Source organism: Calypte anna, chromosome 12, assembly GCF_003957555.1.
Source record: "Calypte anna isolate BGI_N300 chromosome 12, bCalAnn1_v1.p, whole genome shotgun sequence".
NCBI lineage: Eukaryota > Metazoa > Chordata > Aves > Apodiformes > Trochilidae > Calypte > Calypte anna.
This window is the reverse complement of record NC_044258.1, coordinates 7251126-7272424: the sequence shown is the minus strand read 5'-3', so window position 1 is coordinate 7272424 and position 21299 is coordinate 7251126. Positions and strand designations below refer to the sequence as shown.

At 52.5% G+C, this 21299-nt stretch overlaps 1 protein-coding gene across 4 annotated transcripts in view; it reads left to right on the top strand.

The window, feature by feature from the left end:
* TEX264 (testis expressed 264, ER-phagy receptor) overlaps positions 1-21299 on the top strand; it is a 50232-nt gene that overhangs the window by 5924 nt on the left and 23009 nt on the right. Inside the window, exons 1-4 of one of the 4 annotated variants that reach the window (XM_030458531.1) lie at positions 5722-5892; positions 7375-7442; positions 8567-8858; positions 13471-13692. In XM_030458531.1, coding sequence (XP_030314391.1) covers positions 8580-8858; positions 13471-13692 — 501 coding nt within the window. In that variant the 5' untranslated portion in view covers positions 5722-5892; positions 7375-7442; positions 8567-8579. Of the gene's footprint in view, positions 1-5721; positions 5893-6407; positions 6466-6665; positions 6732-7374; positions 7443-8566; positions 8859-13470; positions 13693-21299 lie in introns of those variants that run through there. The other 3 variants (XM_030458529.1, XM_030458530.1, XM_030458532.1) reach the window with 3 other exon arrangements.

Genomic DNA, 21299 nt, shown 5'->3' with positions numbered 1-21299 from the left:
TTGTTTGTTTGTTTTTTTTTGTTTTGTTTTGTTTTGTTTTGTTTTTGGACAAGAGGCAAAAGGTGCAGAGGCAAAAGCCTTCTCTTCATGTATGGGAGGAGCAAAGGTTTCACAGTTCATAGGAGAAAGGCTTGGTTTTAGGCTTCTGAATTTTGGCAGAGGTCTCTGTGGGCTGTGTGTCACTGGCCCTCCCCAGCCTCTGAACAGTGTGCATTAATTCACGAAGATAGGACTTTTGCTGGTACTGGAGAAAACAGAAAAATGTAGGGGATGTTCCTTGGACAAGGGAAAGCAAACTGAGTATCACATGTAGTGAGTGGCCCTGAGTTAGCCACTCTGATTCACACCACTGTGTACCTCTGTCAGTTTGCTGTGCTTAGCAAGGCTGTGTCCCAGGGCTGAAGACTCCTCTGCTGCCTCAGGACTTCAGAAGGACTCTGTAAGGCTACCTCAGACTAGGCCAGGCTGACCCCTAAATGGCAGCAAGGACCAGATGAGTCTCAGAACCACCTCAGAAACTTCTAAAATCTTGAGAAATTGATTGAACTGAAAGCCAAGACAAAATATACAATGTTGAACTAAATCCTTTTATGATTGTGAAATTCACCTCAACTCTATTTCTTACTTCACAGATGAAACCAGCAGTTTCTGAAAAACAGCCTGGTCAGAAAAGCTGCCAACTTTCAGCAGAAAATGTGCTTTAGCAGTTTACATGCTTTCTGCTCAATTGGGCTCTCATGCTTGGGCTTTTTTGCACTCAAGTGTTACAAAATACTTGTGACAACCACTGACACATTTGTTCACCATTGCTTCTCTCTCTTTCCTCTGGGATACATCTTAGTCCTTACCCTTTTCTGGCTTTGTCTATTGGGACTGCAACAAAACTGAGTGATTCTGGGCCATGATCTGGAACTTTGTCCAGCAGTTACCAAAATGGGTGGAATTCTCTACATTTTCCTTACATATCTGTGTCTGAGATGGTTGTCTAAATTTCTAGTGTAGAAACAGAGGCATGGATCTTAACCTAAAATAGGAATAGGTGCCTGAACTAAAAATTCAGATGTGGATCACGTTTGGCATTACAGCTGAGTAAAAGACAGGATTCAAAATATGCATGAGTCTCCTTACAAATGGTTTCCCTTCTTGCTGTGGCATACTTGGGATCGCTGGGGGTGGGATTTGCATTTCTGTGCCTCTGTTGCTGCAGTTAAGCCCATGTCAGTGTTAGCAGTTCAAGCTGTCTAGTCAAGGGAAGGAGAAGAGCAGCCATGGGAGCCAGCTCAAGCCTCCAGAAGAAATCAAGTCAGCTGAGACCACCTCTTCTATGGGGGCACTTGTACATGTGCTTGTCTGGCAGAGCTGCAGTGGTGGGCTTAGCTGTGGTCTGGTTTGAAACAAAGCCATCATTGCAATGATGGATTCACCTGCTCACAGGTGGCCTGACTGTAAGTTGAGGAACCCAGTTGGGCTTAAAATGTGGAGGTTTGAGTGCAGTGGGAAATGTTTCTATTGCCCCTTCAAGTCAGTAACAGGGGAGAAGTGCGCTCATGGTGGGTGGTAGTGCACCAGCAGGCAGTGATGCTTGTAGGAGGGAAGGGGGGGGGTCATGTTGAGGTGGAATAGTGTCAGAAATCACCTGTGTTTAATAGTTTTTATTATGAAAAGTGTGTCCTCTACAGCATGAGGTAGGAGGAAAGGAAAGATGAGAATATAAATAACCCGGGTTTCTGAAAGTCCTTTTGAAAAAGCTGCCCCTGCTTGGATATACAGCAGCTCCCCATAGATGATCTTTAGTTGGAGAAGGCTGGTGAAGTATTTTTTCAAGATGGCTTTTTGCCAGGAAGGAGATTAAAATCTTCAACCAAAAATCTTTCAGCTTTAAATTTAGAGTTGTCATTGTAATGTAATTCTTTACAAAGCTGCCAGAGAGCTTTTCAAAAGCCCTATTTATCCATGTGCATTAAAAACAGGAGCACAGCATGGCTATAAGAAATTAATTTTCAGTCTTTGAAGCTGGCAATTAAGGCTGGGACAAATGTTCATGTTTGTTGTTGCTTCTGCAGTCACTCTTGTAAAGCTAAGGGAGAACCACTGAAATGAAAGCTCTGTTGGTGCCGTTACTGCTGGGCTGCTTTGCTTGGTGGAACATCAGCTCCTTTCTGGTTGGAGTGCAGTTGTGTAAGGCTCTCAATCCAGCTGAAATCATTGAAGCCTGTTAGGGGATCCCTCATTAAAGGTGCAGGATGACAATCTAAAGTGTCACTTGCTGTCAAGAATGAGCTTGCTGACAAGACTGCATTAAACCCAGCAGTTTTTGCAAGCAGTTTGCAAACCCAGAGAGACAGTGTAGTGTGTTTGTCCTTTCCTCCTTGTTTCTGTCTGTACAGAAAATGGAATAACACTCTCTGTAAAGTATCTGTTTTCAACAAGAAAAAAGTCTAAAATTAATCTAGACTTTACGTAGAAGACAGGAGGCTAGAAAAACAAAACCAAAAAGACAGAAAAGCTGGTTTGTAGCTGTGTATTCTTATGTAGCTCAGAGACAATGTATAATCATCTTCAGGACAAAGAAGGAAGTACATGATCTCTTGCTAAGACAATGGAAGTTGAAGGCATGCCACAGGAGTAGAAATTGAGAATATTTCACAGCAAATGTCCCTACAATACATTTTTCATCAAGAAAAGATGTGTATAGTCCTGTTCTCCCTGTGTGTGTGATACAATAGGAGATAAAAATATTCACAGTGCAGGTGAAGGGAGAGACTCCCCTCTGTGCCAAACATAGACATCTGTGAGGAGCATCACTACTGATTTGAGGAGAACAGACCACAGTGGCCCAGAAGAGAGCCCTAGAGCCATTCTGAGCACTGGCCCTGCCTGGCATTGTAGGAGGAATTTGACCAGACCTGTTTGGTCATGAGTCAAAGTTGTGCATCCAAGTTCCAAATGACTGCAGCTGTATGTGGTTTAAAATTATTTTCAAGGGAGTTCATTGATGAATAATGCATCCCTCCAGACTCCTAAGTGATCTTTTATTCACAGAAAATCAAAGTGATATACAAATGTGATTGCTGGCCTTGGGAGGGGAGTCTGAATGACTGCTTGTCATTCACAGTAGCTACCAGAGGTGATGTGACATCTGAAAGGGAGAGGTGAAAACTCCATCAGAATTTGTTAAATAAACACACCTTAGTATTTCACTAAATAGCTGATAATCAGAGGTGCAGAATTCTAATCTGCTGTTCAGTGTTTTGATAGCAAAAGGAGGAGCTCCTAGGCTACAACCTACAAAAGTTTTTCTTCCACAACTTCATGAAAGCTTGCTTGTAGTATCCATGGAAAGTCAAGATGACGGAAGCCAGGATTAAGACAAAGGGTCTGGCAAAATACCTGGAGTAATCCGTGTAATTCTATGCATTCCTGTTCTAAAATACTTAGTCAATAAGTGTAAAAAAGGTGACTGAAGAGTGATCTGTAAGAACACTATGTTTCCCAGAAAAATGAAAGCCATAATGAGATGTGTTCCACTAAAGTAATAAGACTCACCAGGCTGAAGTCACTGTGCACACAAGAAAAGACAGGTACACACTAATTCTAAATAAAAGTGGATTGGGAACCTATTGTTTCCAAGGTGACAAGCATCCTAACCACATCTGTTTGCTTTCTGGGCATCCAAAGTGAACTTCATGAACTTCTCCACAGACAAAGGCACCCAGGTCAAATGAGAGAGAAAGAACAGGGGCGCATCTTGCTGGGTCAGAGGAGCAGGGGGTTGAAGGTCCAGCAGATGAGAGCAGAACTGGAAGCCAGGGTCTGCCAGAGGCAGGGCTTAGTGCTCCAGCACAGGTACCAGATGCCAGCTGAGCTGATGCAAAGCACTGGAGGAGTGGGGTACGGTGACCGCCGTGTTGAACATCACTCAGCATTGCTGCTGCTGGGATGAAGCCAGAGTCCTTCCATTTAGTGGCTAAGGCAGGTGAAGAAATGTTGCCCAGAGCCTAACAGATGGGATGTCTGCTCCTGCTCACAACCACTTTTCTTTCTGTCTTCCACAAAGACAAAACTGGCTAAATGAGGATGGGCTGATCTACGTACCCTGCCAGAGATGAATGGGGTCCAGCATGGCCCAGACAAGTCTGTCGAGACCATGAGTCCACCATGACCTGACGTGCAGGACTGGGCTGGCTGACACTGTCAGAGTGTGTGGGATGGGGCTGAGGAGTTGTCCCTGGACAACCAGGGAGCCCACCAAAGAGCACATGCTTTACATCCTTCTGCCTCTCAACGTGATGTTTCAGGGTGATAGCAGTAAGCTGTTCAATGAGACCCAAATTTTAGTGTTTGCTGTTTTAATGGGAAAGCTTATGTGTTAAGTATTAAATGTGTGCTGAGTTAAAATAACTCCAAGGCTGGAGGAAAGAGAAGTGTCTGTTGGCCAGAGCTGGCACTTGAAGGGCGTTTGAGTTCTGTTCCTCTTCCTGCCAGTGATTCATTGAATGGCTCCAGGCGAGACACGTAACCAAGCTAAAATGTTTTCTTCCAGCTGCAAAAGATCTGTAATGCCAAACACAGGGAGGGCCTCTGAGGTTGAACTAATTCCAGTTTACAGAAAGCCTCAAGATCCTCGCTAAAGAGCTGCTGGAGAAAGGCAAGTATTACAGTATTTCACTCTACTGTTCATGAATGAGCTCTTCAGCTTCACAGCAGTGACAAGCGGAGCCTGGAACTGCCTCTGCAAACAGCCCCGGTGAAGGGGGTTGGGATGTGTGGGTAATGGGTGTGAAATCACATCAGGAGACGGCAGCAAAATCCCACTGCTCTTTGTTGCTGCGTCTGAAGGTGGCTCGGGCAGGTGGTTATTGGTGTACCAGTGGAGAGCAAATTTCCCTGTTATGAGGGTTGAAGAAGCTGGAGAAAGCTTGGTGAAGAGACAGAGGTGTGATGGTTGCTTTTGTACAGGAGGAAGAAAAGGAGGATGGGAGTTATGTGTGGGCCCTTTTAGCATGTCTGTCTTGAAAGAGGAGCAAGAGGTTGGGGAAAACTGCATGTTCCTCTCGGGTACTGTGCTAGGTCCTACTCCTTGGAAAGAAACTGGGACCTGAGGAGCTGCCTGAGAAGCAGGGAAGGCTGCAGGCTGAGCACCAGTGCTGCATGGGCCCACTCTCTAAGGTGTCATGAGGTGGGAAAAGGCTGCAGAGCTGCCTTGCAACAAAGGTTGTCTGAGCACATCAGAGCTTGGGGCAGTGAAGTGTGTGCAAGGTGATAGTGCTGACCAGCTCCTGTGCTGTCTGAACTTTTGTGGGTCTTCAGCAATTAGCTAATGTGGTTCCCCTCAGGGTGATAAAGCACAGGTAATGGAAAATAAGGTGATGGGGAGTGTCCCATGCCTGCACCAGGGTGAGGCAAGGACAAATGAACAGAGAACCTCTGTCCTCAGACCTTTGAGTGAAACAAAGTCTAATGGTTTCTTAACTCTCCTGGTGCTCCCCCTCGTTGGCTAGTGGTGCTGAGCTGATATCTGGCTGGTTTTCCTTCCAGCTGGGCTGTGGGAAAGTCTCAACGGGGGCAGAAGCTGAGCCCCTGGTCTGCCGGATTGCAACAGCCCCAGCAATTGGCCTGTGAGAACCTGCGAGGAGCTGCTCAAAGCTTGCTCTGGGTTTGGTGTGGAGGGCCCGGGTGCTGAGGAGCAGCTCTGCCCACTGCCCTGACCGGCCAGGCCAGCCTGGTGAGGGCCTGCGATGTGGCTGGTGTGTCCTCTGGCGTCACGGTGGCACCTGCTTGTCCGGCACCCAGGGAAGGAGCCCATCACCCGCAGGCGCCGGCAGCTGAGGAGCAGGCTCCGGGCCTGGGCATTCAGCATCCCGAGCAGCCACAGCTCCAGCACAAGGGAAGGTGGGAGACACAATCTCGTGGTTTTATCCCTCACACCCAGTAGCAGTCAGGCCGGGAGCTGTCAAGGCGGAGCCGTCCGCGGTTCCGGCTGCTACGCGGCCCTTAGGTCCGGCACCCACGGCGATTCTGCGCGGCTGCAGTGCACAGGGCCGGGGGTGCTGGTGTCAGGGAGGCCATGAGAGAGGGCTCCCGGCCGGCAGCGGCTCCGGGAGGCGGTCGGGAGCTGTACCGTGTCCCTCGGTACCGCCCGGCAGAGCCGCGGCTACGGGACCCGGCGGCAGGGAAGGGCCCCGTAACCCGCTCGCCCGCCCGGGAGGGGGCGCTCCCGCCTCCTTTGGGAACCGCCGGGGCTGCTCTGTGCCCGCCGGTAGCTCTGCCCCCTCCCTCCGCCGGTGCCGCGGCCCCGTGGGCACCGCCCCTTCGCCGGCGGCCGCGCGCATCCCGTGCTCCGCCCGCGCGCAGGCGCCTCCTGCCGGCGGTGGGGCGGGCCCGGTGGCCCCGCGCGAGCCGGGCGGGGCGGGGCGAGCGCGGCGCCGGGATCGGTGCGGCCGGCGCGTCACCGGCGAGCCCCGGGTGAGGAGGGCAGGGGACCCCCGGCTTCCCTCCGGCCGCTGCCGGGGCGGGGGGTCGCCGCGTGGGGGCGGCGAGGCCGGGAAGGCTGGCGCTGCTCCGCTCGCGGCCACCCGGGCCGCGGCCTGCTGGGAGCCGGTGGGGAGCCAGCTGGGCCCGGCGGCGGCTCGGAGGGTCCTTCCCCGCTCCGGCGATCGGTTGCAGCCGGTGCCGAGAGAGATGCCTGCCGCCGGTCGAGGCCGCCCGGTGAAACCCTCCCCTCCACTCGGGTACCGGCACCGGGAGTGGCACGGCCTCTGGGGCGGGCAGGGGTCGGGCCGGCTTCCCTCCCGCTGCCCGTGAGGAGAGCCGGTGGGAAGAGAGCCACGGGAACCGGGGGGCATAGCCACGAACCCCCTCTTCTCCTTCGGGGCCGTCCGTCGCAGGCCCTGGGGCTGGGAGTGGACCGGCAGCTCACGGAGCACCACGGAACCCCTGTCTGGGAGTAATAAATCTGTGTCGGTTGCAGAGAGGAGGCGAGGTGCGCCGGAACCGGGGCGGATGTAGAGCCCCGGCCGGGCTGCAGGTTCGAGAGGTCAGCCCGGAGCAGCGCCGGCTGCCGCTCAGGTGTCCCGAGGAGCGAGGGGTGTCCCAGGGTGGGACACGCCAGCAGAGGTGGCTGTGGGTGATGTCCTGGTTCACCCTCGCCTTCCAGTGCCCGTGTTTCTCGGGACCCCCGCGTTCGGCTGCCGAGTTGTGGGAGGAAATCTCGGCCTTCGGGGTCCAGCAGAAGGTGCTGCTGGGGGCTCCCATCCTCTGGGGAGCAGGTCGGAGGTGACCGGACGCCTTTCGGGTGCTCCGCCGTGATGTCGTTTTGCTTTTGGCCTCCTGAGTCCGAAAGGAAGCAATGATACTTATTTTTTCCTGCTGCAGCGCGGCGGATCCCGCACCCTTGTGGGTCGGATGTCGTGAAGCGTTTCTGGGCTGAGCTGTTTTTTCAGGTGAGTAGGGCTGTGGAGTGAGATGGTGCCTGGCCTGGGGCTGCCGCTGTGCCGGCTCTGCAGGGCCCAGTTTTGCTGCACCCCAGCTCTCTTGGGGTCGAGCAGAGTGGGGCAGCCCGCAGTTCCTACCAGGATGTGGCTTTTCTCGTGCTCTAAAGCTCAGCAAGCAGCAGCCTCCATGAACAGTTTTTGGGTGTCTTTTTTTATTTTTGAACAGAGTGTGTTTATAACACAGAGGTAAAGGTGAATTGTTTACTTCAACCTTTGCTTTCAAACACAGCTCCTGTGAATGTCCCAGGAGAGTGTCACTGCCAGTCCCTGTGTTTCAAAGGGACAATCAAACACAAACAAGTCTCCTGCTCTGGGAGTTGCTGGGTTGTGACTCCCCAGAGTGGTTGTGCTTGGTGGGTGTTCACCAGGCTGCTGTGTCCTGCAGTCAGCCTGTGAGAGAAAGGACAGCAAACAAAACAGGAAGCATTGGTTGGGGTTATAAAAACTCTTCTAGGTTAAAAAAAAGCCTTCTGAAGGGAATAGCAGTAATTCATTGCACATGAGCATGTTGTGGATGCTTTTTCTGGACAGATTTCTCAGCTTTCTCCAAGCCTCTGCCTGGATCCAGATGCAGGGCTCAGCTCTGAACCAGCATCTTCCTCATTCAGGTTGTTGAAGGCCTGGGCTTAAAGACTTTTTGACAAATGGGCTGTCTTGGTCACAGTGTTGTCTCTGGTATCTATAAATAAGAAGTTATTTGATTGTGGTCCCCTGCTCCTTAGCTCAGTGCTGTGTATCTGTTGGGTGGTGCAGGTCTTGGTGTGTTTTTCAGTTTCTTCTGGATGTGAGTGGTGTCTCTGGTTCTGGGAAGATGGGGACAGAGCCTCCCCATCCCTCTTCCATAAGCACCTAAATCCCAAGTGGCACTGATGCAGTATAATTTGTACCTGGTGACCAATTGAAATGGGCTGATGCAACATGGAGCTAAGATACAGCAGGTTTCAGGGGGGTTCTGCTGTCTTTAAGAGGAATTGGAAGTGGGTGTGGTTTGCTGCAGATAAATAGCATCAGAAAGCTTTTGCTTGTCCAAGTACTTAGCTTAACTCCCCTCCTTTTTCTTCTCTTGCCACCAGTGCATCAGGCAGCATGGAGCACCAGGTGTCCATCATGTCTGACTGGGTGCTCCTCGGACTGATCGCAGCGCTGGTCATGCTGCTGCTGCTGACCATCTTTGGTTTCGTTGTCTACTCGGGGCTCTTCACGGAGGTTGTTGTGAGTGCTGGCTCCCCACCTGTCAGCAACATCACGCTGGCCTACAAGTTCAGGGTGGGCCCGTATGGCGAATCCGGGCAGCTCTTCACAGATGGCTGCAGCATCTCTTCAAAGCTCTACTCCATCGGTGTCTACTATGACAACCCTCACACGGTAAGGTCTGCCTGGTGGGGCCAGCAAGCTCTTGTGGTCAGCACACAGGTTTCCAGCCCGAGGTGCTCCCCGACTATTCTCATGCACTTGCAGCTCATCTTCTGTAGATGAGCACTGGGGGCAGCTCACAAGATCTCCCAGATCTTCAGAGGATGCTTTGTGGGGAAAGGCACTTGAAAGCAGATGGGGTTTTGGACAGCCCTAACTGGAAGGCATTGGGTGAGCAAAGCTTGCTATGTTCTGATAACTCCTGCTGACCAAGTTGTTAGCAGGTGAGGCAATCCTTAGTAGTCCTCCTGGCTACATGAAGTGCAACTGAGCCTCCTTCTAGACTTGCAGCTCTCTGGTTGAAAAGAGATGGTCTTTTCAGCTTGCTGTGTTTTTATCCATGCTCCTCTTGTCTCTAGCACTCCCATGTATTTCTGAGCTTCCCTGTAGTCCTTGCATCCCATGAGAGTTCTTACTGAAACCTCAGGTGGTGCATGCTGAGGGCTCCTGTCTGATGAAACAGTTACTCCATGATGCTCATCAGGCTGTGAGGTGAGCAGAAAGTCCTCTGCCTGATGGCTGCTTGCCAGAGCTGAGCACTCTTGTGGGTATCCTTTGGGACAAGGAGCAAACAGAAGTGCATCAGAACTTTTTGTGGAATGAGGAGCTTGGCTGCTGATGCTCCATGGTGCTCTCCAGATACCAGCATGTGGGCATTTGTCCGTGGCAGACAGCCTGGCTCCCCTGTAATTCTGCAGTAGTGAGTGTGACCGTGGAGGAATGCCATGGAGGAGGGATGGTGAGGTGGCCAACAGCCATGTACTTGGGCACATGTGCTGGGGGCTGGCAAGGGGCACAACGGGAAGGCTGGTAGCTCTTGCCCAGTGCTTCTGCTCTGGAGGTGACCAGCCCTGCTTTAGGAACCCCCATGGACCATGAAGTACCTGCCTCTGCGTGATGGTGCTACCAAGGGTTTGACCTACTAAAAGGGAACATGTCCATGTAGTGCTGAGTGGCCCCTTGGAGTTCTGTGGCAGGAAGATACTAGAGAAGAAAACACTGAAGCTGACTCTGCCCAGTGGAGCCTGGTGTGCTCAACCACCTTGTATCTTTGTATCCTGTGATGAGCTGACCTATCTTTACTTTCCAGTTTTTGCTTCTGCATCATGGGAGGCAGAGAATAGACCCTGCAGTGCCACTTCTGACCTGGCAGGGGGGATGGAAAGGAGGTTGTGTCCCCCAGGATGAGCTGGGCAGAACCAGGGTTCAATTAGCCCTTGAAAACTTGTGTCCTCTGTCACTGTTGTGTTTGGAGGAGGTGAGAGAAGGGAGCGATGGGAAGTGCCTGGTATCCCAGGGCCCATGTGGCCAGAGTGACCATAATTTGTGTCCTTGTGTTGAGGTCTTCTGGAATTGAGAACTCTGGTGCCACTGCTTCTTCCCTTGGTGTCTGGGGACAGAACAGGGCAGTTGATGCTGTCAGAAGGGCTCAGTGTCTGTGCTTGGTGCTGCTGTACTCTAGAGACATGATGTGGAGAGATCCACATCTCACTGGTGTGCAGACCAGGCCAGGCAGGGTGCTGGGAGTGAGGATACCCTGGGGCAGAATGGGCAGAGCACTGCTTTGCCTCTGAGCAGCTGAAGAAGGGGGCCAGTTTTGGGTGGATCACCCGGCTTGGGGTAGCAGTGCTCATACCTGGTGAGCTGGTTCAGGTGCTGAGTACCCTGGTGTCCCATGGCATGCCTCTGTATGCTCGTAGTGGTAAAAAAGCAGGAGATGATGTGGGCTGCAGGCTTCTTCTTCCTGGAGGTTCAGCAGGGTGGGATCAGTCTCCTAGGCTGCCTTTCCCCTGGGAGGATGCTGCCCGGAAGAGATGACCTCCTCATCTTCCTCCTCAGTGGTCTAACCTCATTGAAGCACCCTGTGGAGAGGCTGCTCCGCCTGGAGCTGGCCACCCACTGTGGGTGTTGACTTGTCACCAAAAATAGACCTTTTGTCATCAGGCAGCAGAACTGCCTGCCATATCCTGCAGCATCCCTGGCTGAGTGCTGACTGTCTCTGGCCAGACAGCCCCCTCCAGGCTGGCTCCTGGCTGCCAGCTCCTGGGGGCTTTGGTGTCCCCAGTGCTGTGGCAGGAAGGGGCTGATGATCAGCAGGTGCCAGTGTGGTGTTTGCTGTGCTCATGGCAGGCTCCTGGCCAAAGGAGGCTCGTGCGAGGAGAGAGGATGGGGATGCCAGAGATGGAGAGCAGCAGCCATGAGCCAACTTTTGGCCAGGAGTGGGCCCGAGGGGAGCCCCATGGTCTGGAGCATGTGGGCTGTCCTGGGGTCACACCAGGCCTCAGGGCAGTCACCATTGCCAGCATCCCCAGGGCTCCCTGCTGGCTCCTGGCTCTGCAGCGTTCACACAAGGATGCTCCACGAGTGCTCCTGAACCCCTGCCAGTAATGTTTTATGTGTTTTAATGGACAAGATTAATATTAATTTGCACTTTTTTTTTTCCTTTTTCCTTTTTATTTAATATTTAGCAGCCCAGAGGATTTCTCCCTCCTTCTTCTCCTTCTCCCTGCCCTTCTGGCAGGAACAAAAATAACTCCTCAGCAAGGACTGGATGTGGCAGGCGGGTTTGTGCTCAGCTCAAGCCAAGCACTTCTGCTCACATTCAGCTGTAGGCACGTGTAGGACCTTTCTCCTACAGTTCACATGGTTGCATTCTCAGCCACCAGCCTGTGCCCAGGTGTGGGATGGATAAGGCCAAAATGTTTTCTCCCAAAGGTTTTTGCTCCCATAGGCAAAGCTGTAGACAAACAAGTTAACTCATTATTTCTCAAACTTCTCTTTTGAGGCACTTGAGGGAGCAGAGGCTTTGAGGAGCACCTGGCCACCCTGAAAGGATGATTTTGATAGGGAAAGGCTGGTTTTAAACAGTGTTTCCTTCCCTCCCTTGAGATGGGCTTTGTCAGGCAGGGGATGAGGCAAATCTGCCTTGCTGCAGCCCTTGAGAGAGTGCCTGTAGGGCTGTATGCTACAAAAAGAAAGTTTTAAGGATAAGGGAAGAAGTAAATGTGCCTGGGCTGGGTGGTGCTGCTGGCTCTGACAGCTCAGGTCCTTTTGACAGTGTCTCTCAGGACGGGGGTGATCTACCTTTGCTCAGGACATAAATGGAGGATGTGTGTTAAAAGGCATTTTATCTAGGTTTCCCTTATCTCCTTGCTTCATCTAGGCCTTTCCCTATCGGTGCCTTTTACTGATGCCTCTTAGTCTCCTTGGGGTAGGCTTTCCCTGCTCCCAAGCAGTGCTGCTGGGCACAGCCCCATCTGCAGCTCCATCTTGAAGCACAGGAGGGCAAGAGAGAGCCGTCAGGCAACCAAGCCCCGGCCCCATGCCTCCTGCTGACGAGGCTTCTTCCTTCCTACTTACAGCTGCCTATGTTTCGCCTCCGGGATGGTCCTGCCACGCAACATCAGAAGGTGTTTAAGGGAAAGGGTGGGCAGGGGTGGCTGCGTGGTGTAGTTATGCTGCAGAGGAGACGTTGGTGAGCTGTAGCACAGGGAAATTTAGGGATGGAACAGGACCACTCAGAGGGGATCCCCTTATATTCTCTTGGTGGGCAGATGGGGATGGAAATCAGGAGAGTGGTAACATTCTGGCCTTGTCTGCACCCTCTCTGCCTCCCAGCTTTTCCACCAGAGTTTTGCGATGCCAATGCCTGCAGCATGTCTGTCTGTCCCTCTGTTGATTGTCCTGGCAGGTCTTGGTGAGTTTTGCTGCCTTGTGTGGAGGGGTTTTGGAGACTGGTTCTCCAGCCCTCACCAGGAGAGGGATGATTGGCAGAAGATGGCTGGACTTGTGCATCTGCTACTTTTGTTTGCTGTCTGCCACATCATCTTATCTAGCAGGCTTGAGAACAGGTGACAGGGAAGCATGGGCACTCAGATGGTTCCCCTTTCCTTGTTTTGCCCCCTTTACTTCCTGGGCTCCTTTTTTAAGCCAGTGTGCCCTGGGGGAAGGAGCTTTGTCTCTGCTTGCTTACATGCCTCAGTTTTGCCACCCTTGAAACTGTGCCCACTTAGGACTGACCTAGCAGCCTCTGGCTTTCCCAGCTCAGTTCTAGTGGCTCATGCTGGTGGGACACATGTTCAGGTGGCTGTTGGGGTCAGGCACTCCTTCAGGGTGACCTCCTTGGGGGTGGGATGGAGGCAAGGCAGGCAGATTGTAGTAATGTCTCTTTAGTGTCCTGTAGATGGGGACAGTGGTGAGCACATCTCAGCAGTTGGGTCTCTGATGGGCAGGGTCAGGAGAGACACTTTCTGTAGTGGCTGTCACCTGGGGCAAGTTATGTGAGCAGCCTGGTGGGGTTCAGTTCTTGTCTTCCCTTCCATAAGGGGAGCAGTACCTTCCCCAGCAGACTGTGAGCTTAGGCTGGGAGGGAACATGAATGGTTTGGGGCTGGATCAGTCTTAGTTAGGGTAAGGACCTGGCTTGATGTGCCCAATCATGCAGGGCCATTGCACATAACCTGGTTCATTGTAGTCTCCTGCCTCCATGCTCAGCAAGTTGAGGTTTTGGGTGGTCTTCAGCCTTTCTCTTCTTCTGATCCTGTTGGTCTGTCCCCCTCAACCAGGTGTCTCCGGAGAAGTGCCGCTTTGCCATAGGCCGAATTCTAAGCGAGGGGGATGCAAAGCCGTCGGAAGAGCAGGTCAAGCGGTTCCAGAAGTATGGCTTCAAGATCTTCTCCTTCCCTGCTCCCAGCCATGTAGTCATGGCGACCTTCCCGTTCACCACACCGTTGTCCATCCATCTAGCAATCAATCGTGTCCACCCAGCCCTTGACACCTACATCAAGGTAAGCAAGCGTAGTGTGAAGAGCATTTCACGTGTTTGGTGAACCATCAGGGACTTCACTTGCTGACAGCTGAGAGGGCTGCTCTGACATGTCATAACTTGATGTCTTCCCTTGGGCTTCACTACCAAGATCTCCTCCTTTTGCAATCTGTCAGGTAGTTCCCCGGCAGGGATGTCCTTCCATTCACTCTGCAGGTGCAGGGGTGTTTTTTCTGCTGTTTTGTGTTTATGAGAAGCAAGTTCTTGTCTAACGACTGGCTGCTTTTCTCCTTAACACGGAGATAAAAGATGGTTTTCCCCTTGAGTGCCTTGCTTGTTGTCAGGCTTTGGCAGGTATGTGCCCCTTCAGTGTAATGCATCGTGCCATGAAACTTCTGTTTCAAGTGCCAGCCTCACCCATGGGGCTGCTGTCTTCTGCAGGGGTGGGGGAAGAAGCTAGAAACTTTCTGGCCCATGGGCTGTTGAAAACTTAGTTTCAAGTAATGTGTTGGAATCTGGGGCCTTTGATCTTGGTGGGCAGCCAGCTGTGGGTGCCTCCATCCTCTTGTTAGCCCCCTGGTCTCCATCCCACAGAGTGCCTCTGTATGTGTGTGCTTGCCCCCAGGCAGAGCAGGTGGCCATCCCCCCTGTTTTTGGTCTTCTCAAAGCCAGCTCTGCTGCCTTGCTCTGGCTGCCAGACCAGCTGCAGCAATGGTGTTCCCAAACAGCACGGCTGACAGACACCAGATCCAGGCTTTCTGGAGGGTGAGGATGGTGGTGGGTGGAGGAAAGGACCATCCTTCCTGGGGGTGGGGGAGGATGCTAGGGAGGGGCTGCCACTCAGCCTCTGCCTTATCTGACTGTCGGGTTCTGCTGCTTTCATTTGTTCGTGTTGAAATGCACTATTTATAAACTTGCTTTTCCTGGCGAAACTCCCAGCCCTGTGGGGGAACCGTGTGAATCCCTCCAGCCCGCGCAGTGCCACGGGATGGCTGCCTGGCTGCCAACCCCAGAACTTCAGCTGGGGGCTTTTTGCCCACCCTCCTGTCCACCCTGTCTGCGGGCAGCTGCCTGCTGGTACCAGCAGAAGGTGCCTGAGCACCAGAAGCATGCGTGACCCCGCTGTGCGGGAGAGCTGGGGCAGAGCAGAGCCAGTTCCTTGTTCTCTTCTCTTGTCTCTTGCTGGAGTTCTGCCGGCTGTGTTGGTGCAGGGGGTGTTGGATGCTGCTGCCAGCCCTGCGGCGGAGGTGTGGGTGTGCAGGGATGGGGCTGGAGCAGGCGGGAGCATCAGGTTGGCTGCGGGAGCTCTCAGTGACGGAGCTGATGCTGCCTTGCGTGGGGAAGGGTCCTGGCCAGCACGTGTCGCATGAGGGATGGAGTGGTTAGAGCTAAAAAGGGATCCACGAGTTGTTTTGGGAGCACCTGGCAGCATTTAATGGGAGTGGCTGATTGAAAATTCAAGTAAATAACTGAAATCAGATGGAAATGCAGCCACAGCACGAGGGCCATGTGCAGAGTGAGAGGACTTATTTTGATCTCTGCCCCAGTCCCAACAGCTCATGTGGGCATCAGGATGTGTGCCTGCCTCTGTCCCTGACTTCTGCAGCTGAGCACAGCTTCCCTGCCTGTGTTAGACTGACCCTGGGAATGCAGGCAGGGAAACAACAGGGGTGCCTTTCTGGTGTGAGACTGAGGGGATTGGGTGCTGCTGGTGTCCTGCACCATGGGGATGCCCTGGCTTCCTCTCACTTGGCATGAGGGGCTTTGGAGAGTATTACAGCTCCACCAGCATCATCCCTGTTGCCTCTCCCATGGCTGCACCCCTGGGGCTGTGCTGGCACCTCCCCGGGTGGAGGGATGGGGAGGGAAACTTTGATGGAAACAGGTGACCTGTGCCCGCTCAGTGGTGGGAATGGGGGTTGCCATGGAGACAGCTTCTCCAAATAGCATCCTTCATCCCACCCCCGGTGCCCGGCTCCCTTAAGCAACCCGAGACAGCAGTGAGACTGAGATTTGCTTTCTTTATTTATTTCCTGCTGTGCCTGCTCTGAGAAGGGCACTGCTAATGAGAGCCAGGGGTCAGGCCTGCCGAGTCCCCCCCCTGCCTTCCCAGTCCCTGTGGTAGCAGGGAAGAAAGGAGTGGGATGGCAAAAGCCAGGAGGCATGAAAAGGGGGTCAGCAGCAGAGATGAAATGCCAGCTCCCTTGGAGAGAGGGAATTAGCTCAAGTGGAGGGAGAATGGCGTGGCTGCCTAGTCATAGGTAGGAGCTGTGGGAGAGCAAGGGATGGAGAAAGGGAGGTGGAGGAGGCAGGGAGAGGGGTGAAGAGAGGGTGGAGAAAGCTTTGGAGATGCTGAAAAATAGGGGAGGAGAAGGGGACTGGAGGGGGCATATGAAATGAGGGTTTGGGGACCAGCTGAGGGAGCAGAACTGCAAGAGGTGATGGGAAGGTCTGGGACAGAGCTGGAGGAAGCCCCACCATGGGTGGCCCTCTAGCATCCTTCCTGTGGTTTCCCCTGAGGTTAACTGTTGGGAACATACGAGCCCCCAAGGCTGCTGGATGCGGAGGGACAGTGTGGCTCCCTCTGGACTCACTGTGGGATGCTGAAGTTGCCAGGGATGCCTGTGGCTCAGGTTTCCTTAGCAGTGCAGGTGCAGTGGTGCCAGCTTTCAGTAGCCTGGGCTTCTGCTGTCCCAGTGTGCTGCTGCTTTGGAGGGACAGGGAAAATTAAAAGTGATAATAAAATTAAAAAAAAACCCAACAGGATGGTGGAGTCTTCTTTCCTTGAGGATGAAAGGGAGACAGGCTGGTGCTATGTGCTTCTTCATCCCCCTGTCTCTCTTGGAGCTTAGGAGCTGGCATTTCTGTGACTCTTTGGGTGCAGCCGTAGCTTTTGGGAACTGCAAGGAAATGGCTGCAGCTGTCCCTGGCAGGTAAGATGATATCCTTCCCCTGGGATGACAGGCTGGCAGCACCAGTGGCTTGCTGGCTAGAATCGCCTTTGGAGAAGCCCAGGAGAGCCTACTGGCTCGTTGCTCTGTGAGTGGGTTATTTAAGGCATGGGCTGGGGTTATTTAGTGTCCTTTGAAAGCATTTCTTCCCCAATAGCTCCTGCTGATGCTTCTTGCTGCCAGGCAGGTATGTACTGCTGTCCCAGGGCTGCCAATCAGACCTGGCAGTCCCTGCTCCTAGGGGCAAAGGAGAGCTCCTGCAAAGCTCTTCCCCAGTGGAGACCCCTTTCTGACAGCTCTGGAAGCAGGTTATTCCCCCTGCAACCTTCTGCCCTTTCACGGAGTCTTTATTCTTCCTTGGTTGTAATGCTCTCCATGGCAGGGAGTTCCTGCACCTGTGCAGGCTTCCAGCAGGCAGGTAGGTGGGCTTGGATTTCCCAACTCTGGGTCTTGTCTGGCAGCCAGAGAGGTGGCTAATTGCATCCAAGGAGGAGCTGGCAGGAGTCTTCCACTGCAGTCCTAGATGTGACTGGCTCAGATGTGACTGGACTCTTTCTGTGGGGTTTGGGTCAGTTTTTTGCTGTCTAGCCAAAGAGATGTGCAAGGGGGGAAGAATGAAGGAGAAGAGGGATACCACCACCATCCTGGCTGCCTTGCACCCTGCTCTGAACCAGAACCACTGGCCAGCTGGCTCCAAATTTTGGCTCTGCCTAACCTGGGAAACTGGGATTTAATCTCTAATGCTGGTCTTGCAAAGGCATCCTCCAACTTTCAGCAAAAAACCTCTGGTCTTTCCATTGCTCTGGGCTCTGTACTAGGAAGTTCCCCACCTCCATGGGCTTGTGAACCACTGCTTTACAGTGCACATCTCAAGGAGCAGAGGCTCCATGATACCAGACAGGTTTTGAGAGGCTATCAGGTTTACTCTAGCCTGGTATGCGTTGCCATGCTCCTCTGCACCTTGGCCTCTGTCAATGGGGAGCTGAGGCAGGGTGCTCCATAAGAGCATAGAGAGACATGGCTTGCTTCCCTTTACAGACAGGGAAACATCTTATTCCCTTGGCCACCAGCCTGGAGTGAGCTTTGCTCCCTTTGTTGGCTGTGACAGCTCAAGTTGCAATCACCTCTCGCCTCTTTCTTTGATAAGCTAAATATACAGAGCTTGTAAATTCTTCCACTGGTATATTTTCCAGTATTTTCCATATTTCCAATCTTAATTCCTGGGTCCTTTTTTTGGACTTGTTTTCAGTGCAGAAAGTTCTCTGACTTGTAGCTCAAATGGGTGTTTTGTTTCAGCAATGGTCTTACTGCTGTGGTGCAGGGATCTCTTGTGGAGATCTTGGCCCCTGCTGCGGACCCTTCAGTCATGGGTTTATTCTGAGCCAGCTAACAGTCACACTGTCCTTTAATGGAGTTGTGGTTTCTTGATTAAAAAAAGTCTTCTCCAAGTTTGAATGAATGGCACGGGTGCAGGTTCATTTATCAGTCAATCCTGCAATCTGTACAAAAATAAATCATGTTTGCCAGCAGGATCTGACAGCTGTAAAAGTGTGTCAGTTGGCATTAATTATGCTGGTCTCCTTTGTTTCTTGGTGTTCTGGTCCAGTTGCAGCCATCCATTCAGTTTACCTTGGCTCTGTCTTTGCCTGACTGTCCCACGCTTACCTGAGTCAGCTACTCACCTGTGTGAATATTGGCAGGTACAGGCTGCTGTCTCTCCTGGGACTCTGTAGCATCTCTGGCTGGCCAGAGATCACCCGTTGAGATGTGGACAGCTTGTCAGCTGGGACCTCAGCATGTTTTAAATGTATGTCATCTGGATCTGTGTGCTGTGTGTTATACCTTCCTGTGAAAGAGCAAGTACCTCATCTGCACCCTCTGCCCGTGTTGTCTGGCTTTGTCCTAAATCCAGTGCAGAAACACTCACTGAATGCTCCACCCTTCTCGGCAGCACCACCGAGGTTTCCCCCAGCTGACGTGTCCGGGATCTGTGCCATCCCTCTGGCTCTCCTCCCCTACCCAGTGCCCTGAACAGCTTCCTAACCTGAATGGCTTTCTGTCTGCAGGGGACTGGGACCTAGTCCTTTATGCAGCCAAGTCTTGGTGCCATGGCTGCATCTTCTGCCTCCTGGCTGCACTGCCATGGCTGGTGGCTTTGCTCAGATCTGCTGATGTTGCTTTTCTCTCAGTTGCTGTAAGTGCAGGTCTGCAGAACTGTGCTCCTATCCCAGACAGTTTGTGTTTTACAAGCAAAACCATGGAGCAATATTTTTGTTTGTGTCAGGGGGCTGGGGTCAAGGGTTGGCAGCTGGTAAAACATTTGCAAAGAGGACTCAATTACTGGGATGTTTTTCCACTTAACTTCCTTCTCCTGACTGATTTAGTTTATTCATGGTCTCTGTGAATGAAGCCTTTTTAAACACCAGTTTGTTGTGTGCAAGCAGTCTAGGTTCTCTCTGGGAGATGGAGCTCACCATCCCCCTCCTTCCCTTTTCCTGTGCCCAGATGCCTTGAGGGCTCATGGGTGCTGTAGAAAAAGTTGGTGCCTCAGCTGCCTGGCTAGGTGGGATGACCTTCAATTTAAGCTGGTGTGCACCAGAATATACATCTGTCAAATTTCCAGGAAGACAGGAGGGTATCTGAAGCTGCTGGGAAGTAATTGTCATGCATCAAATAAAAACAGGATGGCGGTGGGGGGCAGGAAAGCTGTTGAGAGTCATAGAGGATTTGACATGTCTAACTCGTATGGATGGCAGAGACAAGACCAGAGCTGACAGTGTGACAGGCTGCTGGGCCCTGGGCTGGCAGAGGCTTGGATTAAGGGTACAGACTCTGGGGGAAGTGTTTTGGGAGCCTGTGCTTGTGTCTGCATGGGTCCTAAGCTTTAGATCGGGTCACGTGTAGCTTCTGCACTGCCATGAACCTGCCTAGCTCCCAGTGCTAACCAGTTATGTACCCAGGGGCTGCAGCAGCAGCAGGCTGGGGGTGTCCCTGATGCTTGTCTCTCAGTCACCTCTGCTGTTGGTGTTACCAGCCACTTCATAACATCTCCAGTGGGTGATAGTGAGAAGAAGGTAGATGCTGGGAAACCCTGTGGAGATGTGGATTCTTGGTGTGGATGATGCAAGCAGGCTTCTGGTGGAGAGGGTGAGTTTTTTCCCTTCTGGATTTTTTTTTTGCTTTTGTCATTTTTTGACTTCAGCATTATGGTGTGACTCACAGTGAGGGACTAATGACAAACCACCTCCCTGGTTTGCCCCACTGGTGATAGTCACTCAGCAGCAGGGTTTGGAAATGAGGGGGAAGACAAAAGACCCATACCTCACATTTTTACTTCTTGGAAACAAAATCCAGCTCAAACACTATGCTGGCTGGGTTTATCCTATGACCAAGGAAGTCCTCAACAGTGGTGTTGTCTTTGTCACCAGTCTATCATATCTGTAAGTGCTGCATTGTGGATTGAGTCTCCTCCTTTAGGAACCCTTGGTGAATATTTTTGGTCACCTAGGGGCTGGTGGATGCTAGGGCATGGGGTGGTGCACATTGAGGCCAGAAGCCTCCCTCCTCTCACCAAATCTTTACACACCCTGTTTCTACTGCCAGTAAAGAGGTGATGTAAGTAGATGAGGTTTTGGCCTTACCTTGTTTTAGGGGAAAGACAGTTTAAGGATGGGGTTCCCAGCAAGCTACTAGCCTCTCCCTACTAATCGCAGGTTCTTCAAACAGCCTGGTTGATGTTGATGTTGAGCACTGGAGCAGGTTGGCTGGCAGTGCTGGAGGGCACCCTTGGCTGGTGTGTGCCAGTGAAGCTCTTGATCTCAGGCTGGGCAGGAAGGGTGGTGAGGTTTGGGTCAATCCCAGCCCTTCTGGAGGCGGATGTGCAACAGCAGGAACTGGAGAGGGCCCTTGAGGTGTCCCCTGCATGGGCTGGATGCCTTTGGAGGCACATCCATCTCCTGCTGACCTGCCCTGACAGCTGGTTTTCAGTGGTCTCTCTCCAGCGCGGCTGCCTGCTCGTGCTGAGTTGGCAACCCCCAGCTGCATGTCACATCCTATCAGTTTGTGTGTTCAGGGCAACTTTTATTTACTAAGTATTTTTAGCATCAAAACCTTCTGAAGAAGTTTTAGTCCTTTGAGCACTACAGACCTCACTTCTGTGCTGCAAGGGGGAGCGGGCAGGAGAGAGCAGGATGCCCATGAGGTCAGGCTGGGAGCAGAGCAGGTGGAAAGGATTTCTGGTGGGCAATGTAGTTTAATGCTGTAGGGGCCTTTGGACCTGGGTCGGGGTGGGCTTGTGGAGCAGAGTGGAGTCCATTTAACCTGTGTCTGCAGGGAAACACACTCCTCCTGTGCCACTAATGAAACATATGGGCATCTGGGACTCTGCGTCATGTCTCCTGCCACTCACAGGAGGCATCCCTTCTTTCCCACTTCTCCAGGAGGAATTTGGCAGCCCCAGGCCACTACTCATTTGCTGTCAGTATTTCCCTGATCTCTGCGAGCGGGTGCCTTGGTGCTGCCTGTGCTGGGCACTGCCCTAGTGAGCTGGCATGGCTGACTTGTGCTAGGCACGCTGGTGTGCCAGCTGCCCAGCATGTGCCAGCACCGTACGTCCTGCTCTGCCACCTCGTGCTTGCAAGCACTTTTCCTCTCTCAAGCATGTGGCTTCTTTTCCAGC